General features: G+C 40.0%; 1 protein-coding gene across 1 annotated transcript; it reads left to right on the forward strand.

Annotated features, from left to right (window-relative positions):
* The first annotated feature begins 3424 nt into the window (after positions 1 to 3424).
* slc7a7 (solute carrier family 7 member 7) lies at positions 3425 to 19848 on the forward strand. The gene is made up of 11 exons (XM_049567728.1): positions 3425 to 3653; positions 4180 to 4229; positions 7197 to 7820; positions 13001 to 13126; positions 13247 to 13391; positions 14170 to 14293; positions 14384 to 14487; positions 14600 to 14696; positions 16518 to 16667; positions 16764 to 16947; positions 19212 to 19848. Exons 3-11 carry the CDS (start codon positions 7328 to 7330, stop codon positions 19277 to 19279), a joined length of 1491 nt encoding a protein of 496 aa, XP_049423685.1. The 5' UTR covers positions 3425 to 3653; positions 4180 to 4229; positions 7197 to 7327; the 3' UTR covers positions 19280 to 19848.
* Positions 19849 to 19923: the final 75 nt, after the last annotated feature.

Raw genomic sequence — 19923 nt, forward strand, 5'->3', positions numbered from 1 at the left:
TGTACTCCTCCCCCCTCCTCTATCCTCCCACCCCATGTAATGAGCTGACACACAGGAAGCTCTAATCCCCACACAATGCCACCCCTCTTCCCCCCAGAGTGACTGGGAGCGGGACAGGGGGCAACAGGGACCAACCTGGCCCAGCTGTCCCCAAAATGGCTGCCTTTAATCCCTCCAGTTTTTAGCCTACAGGGGCTTCTGAAACCATGACAACCGGTAACCAAGGAAAAGAATGCTCAGGGCAGGGAGCGGGACAAAAGGAGTGAAAGGAGCCATGTGTGAGAAGTTTGTCCACATGCGTTCGTGGGCGACAAGGGACGTGTCTCAATCAAAAAAAGAAAGAAGGATAAAGAAAAAGTCATTTTAATAGTTTTCAGTTGGAGAAAGAATCGGGGAGGTGGAGGGGAATACTAAAGTCCACAGGTGTGATGGAGACGGTTGCAGACTTGGATCACATGCAACACATTTATCACTCATCAATAAGCATTAATCAACTCTCTGTGGACATCAATAACCTTCAGTAGGAAGGACAAAAGTTATTGGAGGCGTTAAAAGGTCTGTGATATGCATATTTAAACTATAATTAAAGAGGAATCAACACCCATTTGGAAGACAAAGACGTGTTTATTCCCACATTTGCCTTTGATTAAAGTGATTTCGGTAATTACAGCTGTCAGTCAACAGGACTGTGGCAGAGCGGTGCTGCTTATTAGACTTTTTGTGTTTGTTCCTAAAGCAAAACCAGTATAAACATTTAATAAATGGTATTAATGTGTAGCTGTTGGCAGTGTTTATTAACTACAACTCCTCCTGTGGGCACCCATAAGTGGAGGCTGTGTAAGAATAATAAATGAGACTATAGTGAAACTTAATTGTTGACAAATACTGTACATTGAAAACACCAAAAAGGTCCTGAAAGTCGGATAAAACTACATGATAATATGCTATAAACCATTAAATGTCTGTACTGCTTAAAAAATGCAAATAGGGAACTTTAAGTGTATGTGAAATTAGATATTTGGTTTTTAAAACATCTTTTTTTTTTGGGTTGTTGTTTTTTTAATACCCAAAAATTGTATCAAGGTTTTTTTCTCCATTTACTTTCTGTACTACTTAAACTGTTTGATTTTATTTGCCTAAATCCTGCAATGTTTTAAGTCCTGGGTCTTCCATGTAAAGTACTTTGTAACTTTGCTTTGAAAAGTGCTTTATAAATACAGTTTATTACTATTAATTCTTGCTTTACGTACTATCTAAACTCTCCTTTTGTACATTTTAAGGGACACCTAATCAGAATAAAGCCCACTTGAGTGACACTGTGATTTAATTTCCTTCAGTATTTCTTAAACCCACAAGAGGGAGCTATGGTTTTTAGTTTGGTCACTCATCAAACCAGTGAAATCATTTGACAGCATTATAACAGGTATATTCACAAATACCCAGGGTAATAACAGACCGTTTGTCATGTTGGACAGACCAAATTGAATCTGCCTGCAAAAGGACAAATCAAAGAAACTTTCTAAGCTGCCTTTCTTCTTCTTCTTTTTCTTTTTCACTTCTGGTACACGTGTTTGTCCTCCACCGTAAAGTCAAAACTGCTGAATAAACTCTATGAATCAGCCTGCGGTAATAACATAATGTGGCTGTCCAGCAACATTGTCTGACCCAAATCATTTCCTGAACTGTGAATATGAATTGCTGCCATAAAATAGGCCTAAAAGATAGAGGGCCTTTAACAAGGTCAGACTGAAGCACTCATTTGTGCAGCAGTCAGTCCTAAAACTAAATATGGAGCTTAATTTCAAATTAAATGCACGTCGATGGGTCTTGAATGTTTTCAGATGTGTATATCTTTGTTTTCTGTTGACATGTTTGTCCTTTTGATTCTGCAGATGGAGCTGCTGTGAGGCAAAAAACATTTCAGACTTGTTCTTTAAATGAAAGTATAATTATTATTTTACACTACTAGCATTATCATAATCATTATCCTCCACAGCAGTAATGGACATGAGATTGTCTCATTATTTTTGTTTAATTTATACCTAGTGGCAAAAGAAGAACTCAGAAAACAAAAGTAGCAACACCACAGTGTAGAAACACTCTGTTAGGGACTGTTCGTTACTTATGGGGGGAGGGGTGGTGCAAAAAGAGAGAGGCATGTCAAATAATTTTTTAAGCGCTGGGGAGAGATTAATGTTTTTTTTGGAAGGGGCACAAAATTTTAAATTGTTGTATTTTGCATTTACTTTACTTAAGATTTTTTTTGTTTGTTTTTAAAAGCATACCTTCCAAACCCAGGTAAGTTTGGAAAGCATGATTTAAAAAAACAAAAAAACAAAAAAGCAACGCCAAAATTACACAATTTATCATAGCCAGAAACTGTAAAAAAAAAAAAAATAAATAAAAAATTAGCATCGGGTTTTCACATTTTGATAGTTCGTGAATACATTATGTGTGACCTAAGTTTCTGTCAAGAAAAAAAAGTAACCAAACCTAGCATGCACGACAAGAGTGAAAAACATTAGCTTTTTTTTTTTTTTCAACTCCAGTATTTCGTCCTCAACTTTTAACCTTTAACTTTCATACATAAAAGTGTAGGTTTATGTTCAGTGTAGGGTCATGCATTTTCCGCCAGTCACTCAGGAAGGCTCAAGGGAAAATATTTGTAGCTTCAAGGAGGGTCAAAATAAATAAATAAAACAAAGCCACACCCAGCCACTTAGCTCCTCTGATAAATAAAGAACAGTCCCTTACAAATCTTACTCAAGTAAAAGTATCTTAAAGTAACAAGAGTAAAAGTCTCAATATGCAGTGTGGCCCATTTCAGAATAATTTATTACTTTATATACTGCTGCAACCTAATCTGTGATAATTTAGGATGTTTTATTCACTGATAATATTTTGTAATAGTAATATCAGTCTGTGAAGTCAATAAAAATAAATGTAATATAGTAAGAAGTGCAATATTTCCCTCTGAAATGTAGTTGAGTAGAAGTATAAAGTAACATAAAATAGAGATATTCACGTTAAGTGCCTCAAAATATGACTTAAGTACTTTCCACGACTATATTATGAGTCGTATGGACATTTCATTGGTTTAGTTTAGTGCCTTATAGTAAGTTTGTAACTCATCACATTTTATTATAATAATATAATGATGTCCGTAGACACACACTGCCTGTTAGTATCACTGTAACATTTATCAAAGGACTGCGCTCCTTCACCGATGATGATGATGATGATGATTACACGTCTTTGATTTGCGCCATAATTTAATTAAAACTCTTTGATTCCGTAATAACTCACTCAGGAGACACAATGCAGGGCAATTAAGCTCTTCCCCTCCCCTCCCCTCCCCTCCCTCCGTGTGACTCGTTTCCTTGGTAGTAGAAACCAGAAGTACATAAGAGCCTCAAGTGCATCAGCTGAGGAGCGCAGTCACAACCAGAGGAACCCGCTGCGTAAAGACGGAGGAGGAAGACGCACGAGCAGGAGGATTACTACTGACTCTTAATAGAGAGAAAGAGCAAGGAAAAGTCCAGCTGGTGAAAGGAGGTGATAACATAGAAAATTTGACATTATTTGGGGTCAAGTTGGACACACAGGAGGACACACAGGAGGACACACACGGAGCTGAAACGCGTCTGGAGAAGGTGAGTGTGCCCAAAACAGATGCAAGGCTTTTCCTGATAACTCATGCGCACTGATACAAGGGTTTACAGCTCAGTCTGTTTATCATTTATTAACCTGTAATGTCCACGTGTGCCTTGCTGTCTCTTAGATGCACCCTAATGTGACTGGAGGAGGTTTTTCACATTTTACTTATAATTATAATGTCAAAAAGATGCCAAATAGCCTTTTTTTTTTTTATCACAGCAGCCAGACGGTTCCTCCTCTAAGTCATCTCTCAGATAACATTCAGCCTCCTCATGATCATAAAAAGCTTAGCTCCAGTGATAAATGCACTATGAATCCCCTAAAAACAAAGGACCTGATTCATTTCACTACACACTTGAGCTGAGAGGGTTTCCCTGATCCAGGATGTAACCTTGAGTAACTCATGAAGGGTTACTTATCAGCGGCTTTTTGGACCTTGCACTCTCTTTTCTTTAACAGTGTGTGTTGCACGCGTTTAATCACATGCAGAAAGACTCAATCTACTGTCCTTTTCCTTCGCAGTCTCTCCCTGGTGAACCCACGTGCTGCTGATCTGCTGCTGCTGCCTCAAGGTACCTTCTCCTCACAAGCTGTCATAATTGTCTTTAAACCTTGTTCTTAATTTCTGGTTGAATCTACAGTAAATGTCTCACGCTGTATTACTTGTTTAGCTTCTTCTGCTTATTATCTCGGGATCAATTTTTACACCAGCACACCTCATTGTTCTTCTAAGTCAATGTTCCTGGTTGTTTGATCGGTCTCCGTCTGGATCTGCTCATCAAGAAGTACATTTTTGATGATTTGAAGCCACTTTTCACCTGAAAAGTAAAAGTTTTTAGAAGGAAGGAAAACGTAATGGTTTTGGATGTCACCTTGAAACAACGGCCCCATCTAAACTTTTACTTTTCCACCAAATGTAGGGGTGTTTAAGCGCCTCTTACCCTTAAACAACCCATAAATTTGTCTTCAAAGTTTTGATGTATCACTGCAAACCAGAAGTGTGGACTCAAGTCACATGACTTGGACTTGAGTCCACAAATTTGATGACTTTATACTTGACAAAATCAAACTTGCAACTTGACTTGGACTCAAACATCTTGTGACTTCACTTTGACTTGAGCCTTTTGACTTTAAAACACTTAATACCCCCAACTCCAAAGATTACAGTAGGTTATTTAAAAAAAACACAAATCAATAAATCCCTTCATTTCCTGAATCAACAAACGTTAACGCCATTCATTCCCAACCACTCAACACTTAATCCCCCAGATCCATTTGTTTGAACCAATCCAGCAGCATCTAATCACGGTGCAGGAGACAACCGTGAACAACTAACGATAACTGAGCACCATGTGGAGAGAATTATACCTAAGGTCATTTTGTCGTGTACAAAAAATACAGGTGGTCAACAAAAACCTAACTGCAGTACGTAGCCTAAAATGTGCAGGTTGAAAATTACAGATGGAGACACAAAAACTTCCAACGTCATTTGGCAGTTGAAGTTGCACAAAGAACAGTTAGTCGAGGCTAATGTTAACATAGTTAGTGAGCTAATGCTTAGCTAACATTAGCTTAACGGCTAGGTGACTTTTTAAAATAAAGCTGTTTGAACAGCTTCAATTTTAAAAAGCATTTATGACACTTATAAATGTAATATATTACTTGTTAAAAATGGCATTACATTTGGCGAAAAGCGCATTATAAATTCTTCAGGATTTGAAACTAAAAGTTTAGGACTTGGGACTCGACTTGGGACCCGCCAGTTTTGACTTAGGACCTGAGTGCTAATGTTAACATAGTTAGTGAGCTAATGCTTAGCTAACGTTAACAACGTTGATGTTAACAGTAACTTTTTTGGCATAGTTGTTTTAATAAGTCACTTGTTAAAAAGGGTTCAGGATTTATGTAAATTTAATATATTATTACTCTGTTGTTAAAATGTCAATGAATTTGGTGGAGAGCACACTATGACTTGTTTAGGATTTGAAATTCTAAGTTCCCGACTTGGGACTTGCCTGTTTTGACCTCGGACGTGAGTGCAAACACTTGAGACTTATTTGTGACTTGTAAAACAATGACTTGGTCCAACCCCTAGCACAAAGTACAATCAGTTGAGGCTAATGTTAACACAGTTAGCAAGCTAATGCTCAGCTAATGTTAGCTTACATTAGCTTAACAGCTAAGTGGCTTTCTTGGCAAAGTTGTTTTACCAACTCAAATTGAAAACGTGTTCAGGATTTTTGTAAATTTAATATATTATTACTCTATTGTTAAAATGGCATTAAATTTGGTTTTAAAAAAAGTGTGTTATGACTTGTTTAGAATTCAAAACTCAAAGTTCAGGACTTGGGACCTGCCTGTTTTGACTTGGGACCTGAGTGCAAACACTTGAACCTTACTTATGACCTAGAAACAATGACTTGGTCCCACCTCTGGCACGATGTACACACACAGACACGAAAACCTCCAACGTCATTTGGCAGTTGAAGTTGCTTAAAGAACAGTTAGTTGAGGCTAATGTTAACATAATTAGCAAGCTAATATTAGCGAACGTTAGCTTAACAGCTAAGTGACTTTCTTGGCAAAGTTGTTTTAACAAATTAAATTTTAAAAGCGTTAATTTGTAAATTTAATATATTATTACTCTGTTCTTAAAATGGCATCACATTTGGTAAAGTGCGCATTATGACTTGTTTAGGACTCTAAACTCATAATGTTTACGACTTGGGACATGACTTGGGACCTTGTCAGTCTCGACTTGGGACTTACGGGTTTTGACTTGGGACTTAAGCGCAAAGACTTGAGACTTACGAATGACTGGCATACCAATGACTTGGTCCCAAAAAACGGTCAGTCGAGGCTAATGTTAACATAGTTAGCAAGCTAATGCTTAGCTAACATTAGCTTACAACGTCAATTAATGTCAGTCAGTTTTCCAAGTTTGTGTGCACTTAGATTGTTGAGCCTATTAACACAGAGTGAGACTGACCCATAGAAGCCAGTCATGCAGAGAGGTGAATGAACATACTGTCCAACATGTGTCTGACTCATCATCAAACTCCATACATGCTGAGGATGATGAACTTTGGAAAACATGTGACCAGCCACTGTGCTGACACTCTCAATCTCTGCATGTGTGTGTTGGTTAATGGGTGGGCAGCTATGAGTCAAAATCTCTCTCAGTCGGTAATTCTTCCCCAGCTAGTGGTTACTAATGACGAGCTGGTGTTTTCAGGCATGCCACATGTTTGCTCCTCTCCCTCGTCTCTCTGTCAATACACTCAACCTTAAAAGGCCATTTGCTTTGCGGCCTAATGGCTCTCCAATACACAGCGCGGCTCTAATGTCCAGGCTCGTGTGGTATTATGTGATTTCTTGCATGTTTGTTCTCACATTAGCGCCCTTGGCATGTAAATATGTTTTTGTTTGACTAGATTCGGACAGGATTGAAACAACACAAGTATTTGCTGTATGTATGCTATGACAAATGAGTCGCCATGGTAACTGCATCACTGATACGACCTGTGTTTCCTCCGCAGATGGCAGGTGATCACAGATAACTGGGGGAAAAGTTAAAGTCACACATCAAGGCGAAAAACTCTCAATTTGTGACTGACATCTTGCTCAGAAACTTTCCTAATTAACAAACAAAGCACCAAAAACACGAACAATGGCATCCTACAGCCCTGCTCCAACACAAGAGGCAAACAATGGCGGCCCCCCATCTATAAAGTCCGAAGGCTCGGGGGAGTCCATGAAGCTAAAAAAGGAGATCTCCCTCTTGAATGGGGTCTGCCTGATCGTGGGGAACATGATCGGCTCAGGGATCTTCGTCTCACCCAAGGGCGTCCTCATCCACAGCGCCTCCTACGGCCTCTCACTGGTAGTATGGACCATCGGGGGGATCTTCTCTGTGTTTGGGGCCCTTTGCTACGCCGAGCTGGGGACCACCATCACCAAGTCAGGGGCCTCCTACGCTTACATCCTGGAGGCCTTCGGGGGCTTCCTCGCCTTCATCCGCCTGTGGACGTCGCTGCTGATCATAGAGCCGACCAGCCAAGCCGTCATAGCCATCACGTTCTCCAACTACATGATGCAGCCCATCTTCCCCACCTGTATAGCTCCATACCTGGCCAACAGGCTGCTGGCGGCGGCTTGTATATGTAAGTACACATCTGAAGTGTGTGTAAATGTGTGTGTGTGTGACATCAAGAGAACAAGAGAAATGTGAGTCAGTGTTCGTGTGATATGAAGAAACACTGATGAGGTCTGCCACAGCTGGTCTCCCATTCTAAGAGGAGCATGTGAGCTTAATAGACTAGAGAAGTGAAATATGGTGACACCACTGCTGCAGTCAGCAGGTCTGCGGCAGAAAGTATCACTGACAATACACGAAAGGGGAACTGGGCGACTCCTAAAACCTCAGCACTAGTTAGGAAGAGTGAGGGGAAAAGACATTTTACTCAATCTAAGATTTAGAAATCCTGGTGTGATGCCTCACACGTGAGGACTTGAGTCACTTTGAAACTTTTTTCTTTGCTATGGGAACAGCCAGAAATTGTTCAGAAATGTAGAGCTAAACTTTGGAGGTGCAGTGCTGCTCCCAGGGCCCGCCTGGTCGTGCCAACATTACTGTCTTTAGGAGGCTGTGGTGCGCTCATTTTTTAAGCTACCATGAAGGTAGTGTCTTGTGAAACGAGACAACCTAAGGCATCCAATGGTTTCAACTGCAATGAGCTAAATAACACTCCAAATTTAGGCTAATTTTTGGCTAAGGGAACAACTGGCGTGGCCATTTTCAAAGTGGTTTCTTGAACTCTCACCTCATGATGTCCATATGAAAATGGGTCCTACAAGTCTCCATTAAACTTAAGAAGGCTTGTTCCCAGTTAATTTTTTGTTTCTTACAATCAATGTACCCCTTCAAATTAAATCAGTATATTTGTCTTTTTAAAGAAAAGGACAACCAATCTATTTGAAGAACGATAAATCGGCTAACACATGTATACAGAGTCCTGCACGGGTCCATTTTTGAAAACCTGCACCTGCCCATACCCGAACCAAACCATTACCCGTCATTTTGTCTAAGTCAGAACCCCATATTTTAGCACGCTCCTTCCACCACCATGAAACCTCGAAACGGTCCTCCTTGGGTGTCTAAGGACGCATTCACACTGGCACTATTTGGTCCGCTTTAAACAAACCCTGGTCCACTTCCATGGATAGTTTGGTTCGTTTGGAGTGGTGTGAACACTCATTCAAACTCTGGTGTGGACCAAACGAGCCAACCCTGGTCCGCTTGAAAACTGGGGGTCTCGGTTCACTTGCAAGTGAACCCTGGTGCGGTTCGCTTACAGTGGGAAATGCAACTATCCAGCGAACCAAAGAGAGGAAGTGATGTAGAGCGCATTGCATTTTGGTGTTTGGTGTTTTTGTGGTGATCAAGCCGGCTGAAGAGGATGGATTTCTGTTATTGGTCATGGCCAATCGATGAGCAGGGTTTACTTCTTCCGCATGCTGTTTTTCTTCCTGGTGTCAGTGTGTAATTCCTTAACTCTCCATTTTGACATTTTTCAACTAGCCTATATATTTCAACAGCAAGACTGAATTCCTGATATTCAGTCAGGACTCCTGGTTTTGGTCTGACACCCCATGATTCAGTGTCCCCATCTGGCCACCCCTATGAAACATTTCTGGGGGCACCACTGTGTAGGTGGATGTGGCCCAGATTGCCGAGGTAACTTAAACACAATGGCACAGAGAAAGAGCAAAGCTGACAAACTGAATTAATCAAACTAAACAAGAAATTCACAAAACTGCTCACTGAGGCAACCGAGCACAACTGAAGAGGTGAAGAAATACCAGCGCTCAGGCAACCTGACACTGAGACAAGAAGCCAAGACAGACAGAGTGCTTGTTAAGGTCGTATCTTACAGACAAGCCCTGATATTTAAGATAAAAAAAATACACATGTTGTGCTAGTTTGCAATAAATATTACCCATTCCATTCCACCCACACATGCATGTATGAACACACACTTAAATACATGCGCGCACACACACACACACACACACACACTTGTGCCATGCACCGATAAGCAGTGCTCAGAGGAGGAGAGGCTGATAGCTGCGAGGTAAAGTCCTGCAGTGAGACTCTGACCTGAGAGGCTAATAGGCTACTGACAGCTCAGCACAGGAGTGAAGCAAAAAACCAAACTTCCTGTCAGTGAAGGGCTTTTACACTGTGGGAGAGTGAGACAGGGAACTGTGCCTCTGTTCCCCAATTTTATCCTATTTTTATTGCTTTTACTCATGCTGTCACTGTCAAACGTTTAATTTTAATCTTATTTTTCTTAGCTCTCAGCAGAGCTTCTTATGAAAAAGTATGTAAGCTTCAATCGACATTGATCCAGTTTCTATGGAAGCCTGTTTATGCCGGAAAGATATATATATATATATATATGCATATACTCAAACTACAGTCTCATAATGCTGATTTTAGTCAAATTGTTTTACTTTATGTGTCATCATTCTGACTTACTGTCTTCTTATTTTGACTTGCTTTATTTTATATGGTAAGTTGACAAAGTTATTTGTAGGGCAACTTCAGTATATTCCAACCTGGACCCTATTTTTCAATGTTTTTGTGTCTAAGTGACTGATGGGAACAACATTTTTTTTTTTAAATTACTGTGATACTGAGTGAGATGGCTGCAATGTAACCACTTGGGGCAATATGCATCTTCAATGCACGTCTATTGAAAGTGCTTGTTTTTGCCACTGACAGGCTCGGATTGTTATTGTAAGTGTCTGACATCATTATGGAAAGGATCCCTACAGAGATAGACCTTTTTGTTTAAGATAAAGATCCTTTTTGTTTGACCAGAAACAGCTACGAAATTGCCATTGCTAAACCTCACCAGAGTCCATTGAAATAAACGGTAATTTTAGTGTGTATACAGCCAGCATGTTTTCACATCTAACTGGGTGAATTCAGGTTTTATTTCAACCAAACCAGAGTTTGTGATTCTTGGGACACCTTTTGTGTGTTAAACTTTGTTGACTTTGAATGAAGTATGTTTTATGATGATAATATCACTGATTATTTAAATGGAGTCTGGTGGGATTGACGATCGCGAATTCCGGGCTGTTTCTGGTTAAACAAAAAGGTCTATCTCTGTAGGGATCCTTTCCATAATGTTGTCACACACTTATAAATAAAAATCAGAGCCTGTCAATGGCAAAAACAAGCACTATAAGTGGATGTAAATTGAAGGTGCAAACATGGCTCAGAGATAGACCTTTTTGTTTGACGAGAAACAGCCCTGATATTGCTATCGCCAATTCCACCAGACTCCATTTGAAATGACAGCAATTTAATTCATGTGAAACATTTCATTCAAAGTTGACAGAAACAGGCTAAAACTCACAAAAACTGTCTTGGTTCATCTTTCCACTGTTCCAGCAATCACCAACTCTGGTTTGGTTTAAATAAACCCTTAATTCACACTGCTAGATCTAAAAAAAATATGCTGGCTCTATACACGCTAAAATTACTGCTTTTTTGAATGGAGTCTGGTGGTATTCGCGATAGCAATTTTGGGGCTGTTTCTGGTGAAACAGAAGGATCTTACTCTATAAGAAAAAGGTCTATCTCTGTAGGGATCCTTTCATAATACTGTCAGACACTTGTAATAACAATCTGATCCTGTCAGTGGCAAAGACAAGCACTTTCAGAGAACATAAATGACGGCATGACCATGTCATGAGTGGCTGTTTTGTGGCTGACAGCAGCAGCCCTCTTACTCATTACTGGACCAGTTTCAAAAACTGTTGTTCCCATCACTCACTTAGACAGAAAAACATGGAAAAATAGGGTCCACGTTAAAAAATACCAAACGTACCCTTTAATATCGCATTCTTTCGAATAGTAGGTAAAAACATTGACTTTGATTTTATTGATTCTTGACTCATTTTTATCAATCAAAACTTTTCATACACTTTTTTTATTTCCCTGGAGAAAATGGGCTTTAACAAATCTCTGACATGACCCTACTGCTCACCATTTGATCATGATGCGTTCAGTTATTTCAGATGTATCAGAAAAGCAGGTCTCTGAAAAAAAAATCTACAGCAGTAAGAAAACATCCCGTCATTCACTCACACAATATCATGTAACCTGAATGTTTTTTGCCCTCCATCATCCGCAGTGCTGGATGTCAGAGCATTCCACCTGCACGGGAGTTCACAGTTAGTGAGCAGCTGAATGAGTTTTTAAATATCTCTATTTCACTTCACATCTGGACCGTATTTGACCTCCACTACCAGTCAGCCGCCCTCCTAAACCCGATCTCACACCTCCCACCCGTCTAACCTTTCACTGTCAACACACCACGCCTCTACTTCTGTGTGGCAAAGTCTCCCTCTGCATCACTAATCGCTGGTCGCCTCTGTCTGGAGCTGTGCGTTGTGTTGTGTTTGACCGGGCCTCCTGCTGCGGCCCGACTTATTATGATCCTGTACCCGTCAGTGTGGTAGAAGATGATAGTGTTATGATTCATCCCCTCACTGGGGAACAAGGTGGTCAACGTGGAGGAGAGAGCGGTGATGTAATCCAGTTTTGGTGTCCTCTTTAGACATCTGGGTGATGTGGAGGTCAGCGTGGAGCGATAAGTGAGCAGGAGCGCTTTGACACTGTAGATTAAATACGTCCACTCAGCTGGTTTGGAGGTGAGTTTGTTCAATCAGCGTTTACGAGGAGGAAGATTTACATAAGAAATGCTTTTTATCTTGGGGAGGTTTTCACTCAAAATGAGCAGACATCCTGTGCCTGACGTTTATGAGCGTGAAGGGATTATGAGCTGATAAGAGGCCAGAGAGAGAGATAAGTCACAGAGCGAAGCATGAAAACATGTTTCCCAAGAACATCACTGCAAGTAAAGGAAGGCAATAAGGAAAAAAGTAGCAGCTGAGACCACTTGTCCTATCAGTCATTAAAAGCTGCAGGTCACAAATCACCAGAAACATCAGTGGCGGTTTCACAACAGCTCAGCTTGTAAAAATTCGTCTGACTTCCACAACTGTACCTGTGTGCACTGTGTGTGTGTGTGTGTGTGAGAGGGTGTATGTGCTGCACTCAGCTGTTTCCTCGTCTGAAAAACAACAGGCCAGTCTGCTTGAGTCAGCAGCAGCGTTTCCTTAAATCACTCGCGGAAACATGCTGGCACACACTCCGTTTACAGAGTAAATGTCACCCACTGAGATTGTTAAAGCATTTGATTCTGTGAGAGTGTGTGTGTGTGTGTGTGTGTGAGTGTAAAATATCCATATTTATGCATGTCAGGTTTGCTGACCTTTGTGAACTGCGCCTATGTGAAGTGGGGCACCAGGGTCCAGGACTTCTTCACGTACGCCAAGGTCATCGCTCTCATCGCCGTCATCATCACCGGCCTGGTGAAGATCGGACAAGGTCAGTCACTCTAAAACTATCAGAACACCAGATGCTTTTACACATGACGTGCGGTTTGAATGATGAATTCATGGTGAGGATAACGGCTTGAAATGAAACAGCTGTGTTGGTGTCTTCCAGGTCACACACAGAACTTCGAGGGCCTGTTTGAGGGCTCGTCTCAGGACCCAGGAGGCATCGCTCTGGCTCTGTACTCGGCTCTGTTCTCCTACTCGGGATGGGACACCCTCAACTTTGTCACAGAGGAGATCAAGAACCCAGAGAGGTGAGGACAGAGGGACAGTTATGAGAGTTCAGGAATGTTTAACCAGCACACAATACACATGAAAACTTCTAAACCTTTAGTTTGGATCGAATTATCTTCACTGGAACCTGGTTTAGATTCACCGCGTATTCAGAAACTGTGCCTTTAAACGAGCCGTCAAGACTTCCATGAGGTTGTGATGTCACAACTACACATCTAGAGAGTCTTTCTATCTTGTACAGTGCATCTACTCATGGACGAGAGGCTCGTGACAGATCCACGGCTGAGCTGTAACGTTAGCTTGCTCAGCGGTGCTAGGTGAGCTAGCAGTAGATGCACTCTTCCTTCTGCGTGGTGACACAGTTAGCAAGTGTAGCTCATTAGAAAGAAAATAGTCCCGACATGAAACTGTTCACAACAAAGTCTGTGGATTATCTTGAGTAACCAGGTCATGATTCGTTCAACACTTGTGTCACTGACTTTCTCAAACGACCACAATTGCATTGAGAGTATGTGTGTGTCTGAGCCCTTCGGCGTGATTCACACGGCCAAAACTGATCAAATGAACCGCGGCTACACACGTGATTGGATCACAAGCTCCCCCCCAGAGTTCTCAGGCAGATTAAGTGACAAACACCCCCAGTTCATCACAACCCCCATCCTCCCCTCACCCACAGGGTCAATGTGCTCTTGACCCCGAGACTCCTGAGGAAGCCTGAATCTCACACACTTGATGTCTAAGCCTCTGTGTATCTCAACTCCTCTGCTTCCCTCTGCTGTTTGATTGTGTGAACTACAGGAATCTGCCGTTGGCCATCGCTATATCCATGCCCATAGTCACTGTGATCTACATCCTGACCAACGTGGCGTACTACACCATCCTCCCTATGAATGCAATCTTAGACAGCGATGCTGTAGCTGTGGTAAGTGCAAACAGTCCCTCATAACATCACTTTACTTTGGGTTTCCATCAGTCAAGTGCAGCTTTACACCATTGAATCTTCTCTTTCCAGACGTTTGCAGACCAAGTGTTTGGTGTCATGAACTGGACTATTCCCCTCGCTGTGGCTCTTTCCTGCTTCGGAGGGCTCAACGCCTCCATCCTGGCTTCCTCCAGGTGAGTGACTACATTTTTCAGCCATCAGCTCATCTGTGTTTTCAGCTCTCACTCATTGTGTCCATCAACATCACTCATCACTGTTCTGCTGCATATTTCTGTGTCTCTAAAGGCTGTTCTTCGTGGGCTCCAGAGAGGGCCACCTGCCCGACTACCTGTGCATGATCCACGTCTTCCGCTACACTCCCGTCCCCGCCCTGCTCTTCAACGTCAGTCCGCCCTCACCATCTTTTATTTCCTTTTGTTAAATGGTTTAATTTATACGGAAGTGTAATGTATTCGCTTCAGAGGGAAAGGTTGCCCAATTTTCTGAATTGACAAAATTATTATTTCAGAATTTTAGGAAATAATTTATAAAATATCTCAAACCATTTTCACAAAAAAAATGATGCTAGGTTTTCAAAATTAATGAAATAATATTGTTAATTCAGAAAAACATGAATTTACAAGATTATTATCTCTAAAATCCAAGACAAAAAAAAAACTTTTTTTTTTTTTTTTAATGAAAACTTCTCAGAATTTGAAGATCATCTTGTTGATAAAAAAGAATAGGGCAAATACTTTTTCTGTAAAAAATTTCGGCCTGTATTTCTGAATTGACCAGATTTTCTCGTAAATTGAGATTAGTATGTCCTAAATTCAGAAAAAACTGCAATTGTTTTTTCCAAAAAAAACTTTTTTTTGTATTTAATGAGATAATGAATTAAAAAAAACAAGAGCAGATTTCTCACAATTCTGAGATGATAATCTTGATTAATCAGAATAACAAGACAAATATTTTTTTTCAGAAATTTTTTTCTATTCATTTTTCTGAATAAACAACATTATCTCATAAATCAAGATTATTATTTCCTCAGTTGAAAGATGCTCATTTTTCTGAATTAATTGAGTTAATAATCTTATTCATCTAGGAAAAAGGGCATATTTTTTGTCTGAAAAAGTTCTGCTCATTTTTCTGAATTAATAAGATTATTATCTTGTTAATTTCACCACGAAAACTTCTCTCAGAATTCCGAATAATAATCTCATTTATTCAAAAAATTGGGCGATTTTTTTTTTCTGAAAAATGTTATGCTCGTTTTTCTGAATTAAGGAGTTAATAATCTTGTTAATGCAGAAACAAAGTTCTGCTTGTTTTTCTGAAATAATAAGATTATTTTCTCGTTAATTTCACCATGAAAACTGTTCTCAGAATTCTGAATAATAATCTAATTTATTAAAAAAATTAGGGCAATTTTTTTTTTCTGGAAAAATGTTATGCTCGTTTTTCTGAATTAAGGAGTTAATAATCTTGTTAATGCAGAAACAAAGTTCTGCTTGTTTTTCTGAAATAATAAGATTATTATCTTGTTAATTTCGACATGAAAAATTTCTAAAAATTCTGAATAATTATCTCATTTATTTAAAAAAAAGGGCAATTTTTTTCCCCTGAAAAAAGTTCTGCTCATTTTTCTGAATTAATAAGATTATTATCTTGTTAATTTCATCAAGAAGACTGTTCTCAGAATTCAGAATAATAATCTAATTTATTCAAAAAATTTGAGCAAATTTTTTTTTCTGAAAAATTTTATGCTTGTTTTTCTGAACTAACTAGCTAATAATCTTGTTAACTGAAAAATGTGATGCTTCTTTTCACGAATTAACAAATCAATCAAATTAATCTTGTTAATTCAGGAAATAGGGCAGTTTTATAAAAATTCCTGCTCTTTTTTCTGAATTAATAAGATTATTATCTTGTTGATTTCATAATCAAAATTTCTCTCAGAATTCTAAATATTAATCTCATTAATTAAAAAAAGAGCAGAATTCTTTTACATTAAAACTTTTATCATAATTCTAAAATAATAACCTTGTTTTTTCAGAAAAACAGAGCAGATAAAGCAGATTTTTTTCCTCAGTTGAAAACATTATATTTCCATAAATTTGGCTGCCACAGATTTTTTTTTTTTTAATTTCACTGTTGCATCTTTAAGAAAACCCTCCTTACATTTCACAGTCTGACTCACAGTGCTTGGTGTATGTCTCTGCAGGGCATCATGGCTCTGATATACCTGTGTGTCGAAGACGTCTTCAGATTGATCAACTACTACAGCTTCAGCTACTGGTTCTTTGTTGGTTTGTCCATTCTGGGGCAACTGTATCTGCGCTGGAAGCAGCCAGACAGAAAGAGACCTCTCAAGGTAAGAAGCACAACCAGTGATATCATCTTTTTAAAGTGTTCCTTCTCACATATTCCAGCATCATCTCATCTGCTCTTGTCTCTCTTCTTCCCTCAGCTCAGTCTCTTCTACCCCATCATCTTCTGTCTCCTCACCATCTTCCTGGTGGTGGTGCCGCTCTACAGTGACACCATCAACTCGCTGATCGGTATCGGCATCGCCCTGTCAGGAGTGCCCGTTTACTTCCTCTGCTGCTACACTCCGGCCAGTAAGAGGCCACTGTGGCTACGGAGCGCCATTGGTAAGAGAGCCGCACTCTGGCATTGTTTTCATACATGAAAAAAAACATCTTAAATAATGATTTTTAAAGCAGGTGTCTCGAACTCAAACAACCTTAAACACTATAAATGGATTGAATACTGGAACAACAGCTACTCACTCCTCTTTCTGATCTCCTCCATGCTGTCTTTGTTCACTTTTGTCCTTCCCACAGCTCACAGGTGTGTCTCATTTGTCTCCTCACTTTCCCCACCTTCCTCCTCTTGTATCATATTACACGGCTTGCAGGTTTGTCAGGAAGCAGTAGATTAAAAGATGAATTCACCTACAAAATCACCATTTTAAATCAACAATTAATGCCGTGTTACCTTGACTCCATGGAAAACGGCAGAATATTAATTGGGCACCATGTTCAGCAACAGTAGAACATCAGTTTACAAGTCTCATTTATTCAGTTGCATGCTCAGTACTCCCCATACACATACACTTTTGCTGAAATGTTACGATTTAAAACTAAACTGGAAGTTTTTTTACGCGAAAATGCACGTCTTTGGGAAGCACCGATATTTGGATTATACTGCATGGGTTGTGTGAGAGACAGATGTTCTGTCCCCAATCAATCAATAAACCAATATGTTGACCGTTTTCTGTGGAGGCATGACAGAAAAACAAAGTTTTCTATACAAATTCACAGTAACACATGACATATTGATGCACAAACGGTCATTTTGTGGGTGAAGTGTTCCTTTAAACTCCACAAAAAAGACAGAAAATCACAGTAAAATAAATGAATAAATAAATTGGAGGCCACATTTAAAATAAAGATTCAGTGTGAGACCTCTGTTTTACAGATACGTTAATATCATTCAGCATTCGCTGCATTTAATAGGACGAAATACACAGAATTGGAGGTCATGTATTTTTTTTAGTTTGGTTTAGCTTAATTTTTTTTAGATGTTTGTGGGTTTTTCTTCTTGTTTTTTTAGTTTCTTTGGTCACTGTTTAACTGATCTTTTATTATGAGCATTTAAGAAAACAGTAGGGATCTGTATTTATCAATACACAGTGAAAAAACATCGGATTAATCATACTGGAAACAACTAATCACAAAGATTTTGCCACAAAACAGCGCCAGGAGCATAGCACCAAATCCTTCCTCTCTTGATCCATGTCTCCCTCACACACCTTTTGATTTTTTTAAGTCAGTTTCCTTTCTCTTTCCTTTTGAGGAACCCTGATTTCCATTCGTTAGGAAAAGATATGACAGTGTACGTCGGTGCTTCAGGAGCGTAAGCAGTCACTCACTCGGCTTTAGCTGCGTTCAATTGGCATAAAATCATAATTTCATTGTGTTTTTTAATATTATAATGACAATAAAAGGCATTCTGATTCAGAATTAGGGTGTTTTCACATATAGTCCTTTTAAAACAAACTGAACTCAGTCCTCTTAAAGTGCACCAAAGAGTGCACCAACAGAAAAGGGACTTGGTTCTTCTTGCCTTCATATTGCCAGTTCATATGAAAGAGGTTTCTGGTCCACTTCAGCTCTGATGGGGCCTCAGTCTTGTTTTGACGTGGCACGACACCCTTCGCTTTCAGATGAACTTAAAATTGGAGGAAAACCATAGCGTTTCTGTGCTGTAGACTGTTGCTGTTTGATGCATTCTACATTCCACATCTAGAGATGTGCAGTATCCTCCGTGGACCAAACTACTCCACATCCTGTGTCCTTGCAAGCGTTGCAGGCGGACATGGTTTCGTCTGCTTTGTCAAGTGTCCCAGTGCAACAGCGTGTGATCTAGAGGGCTAAATACAACGGCAAAGAGTAAAGTGAACCTGGAGCACTTTGTGTTCACAAGGCACAGGTCAAGTGAACCGCACCGTGGACTTGAAGTGATCTGAACTCAGAGTTCTCTTCGAGGGTTCACATATGCACAAAAAAATGCAGAGTCACCGCTCTGAGGCCTTTTAGAGGGCCAAAAAGGACCAAGTCGACGAATGCTAGCGGAGGGGCGGATGAACCCTTTTTGCATCTTTAGTTCAGACTTTCAAATGGATTATTGAGCCAATTCTGAAGGCCCTCCTCCCACTGGGGCCCTTGGTACTTAGTCCCACTTTCCACTTTCCTCTAACTTCAACCAAGTATTAGAGCTCCAACTGTGCTCTTGCAAATGGTTGGAGAGACCATTAAAGAGTTAAAGGGTTTGGTGTCAGTGTTTACAGCTAAATTCAGGCTGATGATAGATGAGTAAGTCGCTCTAACCTTCTTCTCTCTTCCTCTCTCAGCTAAATCTGGCATCCTCATTCAGAAAGTGTGCTTCTCCGTACTGACCGAAATGGATAAGGACGAGTAGACGTTTGGTTTCAACACTCTGCCGGAGTCTGACGACGCACAAATGTAGAACCTGAAGTGATCCCGGCCAAGCGCTGCCGCCACAAGGCCTGGATGGACGAAGCATTTGGGCTTGAGCTGGACCCAGCTCTCCGACCTGTCAACCATCACCCGGTGATCCCGTTAATGAATGTATGAATGATGGCGCCCGGGTGCTCGTTGGCAATACTTCACTCTAGCTGACTTCAGAGGGAACATTTCAATGCACTCATGAAGAAATCAACACCTCTATTACAGAACATTAGCAGAGAATTATTTAATTATGTAAAGACAAGTATGTTGTGTGCACATACATGTAATACCTTTTTGATTTTACCGGGAGGTGGCAAATTATTATATGGGGAGGGCAGAACATCTTTGAAACTAAAAACATATTATTATTAATATTTGCACAAAGAAAATCAAACAGTAAAAGAGATTAGAATATGTTCACTAATGTGGGGTAAGTTTTATACATATATGTCCACCGCGAGGTCTAGTGAAGGGCTATTTTTACACAAATTAACTTTTTGTCTGACTCAAACACGGGCTGTTAATGTAAAAAAGTTTGAGACAGTCGAGTTGCAAACATGTATTTATAATAAAATTACTTGTTGACAACATAAG

This window comes from Epinephelus fuscoguttatus, linkage group LG23 (assembly GCF_011397635.1).
Source record: "Epinephelus fuscoguttatus linkage group LG23, E.fuscoguttatus.final_Chr_v1".
Taxonomy (NCBI): Eukaryota; Metazoa; Chordata; class Actinopteri; order Perciformes; family Serranidae; genus Epinephelus; species Epinephelus fuscoguttatus.

What these genes read in the sequence shown, in the direction of transcription:
- slc7a7 (XM_049567728.1), top strand. Translation starts at nt 7,328, where the DNA reads ATGGCATCCTACAGCCCTGCTCCAACACAAGAGGCAAACAATGGCGGC. An exon ending in CCTGGTGAAGATCGGACAAG is followed by an intron (nt 13,127 to 13,246) that starts GTCAGTCACTCT and finishes GGTGTCTTCCAG; the next exon opens with GTCACACACAGAACTTCGAG. An exon ending in ACAGAAAGAGACCTCTCAAG is followed by an intron (nt 16,668 to 16,763) that starts GTAAGAAGCACA and finishes TTCTTCCCTCAG; the next exon opens with CTCAGTCTCTTCTACCCCAT.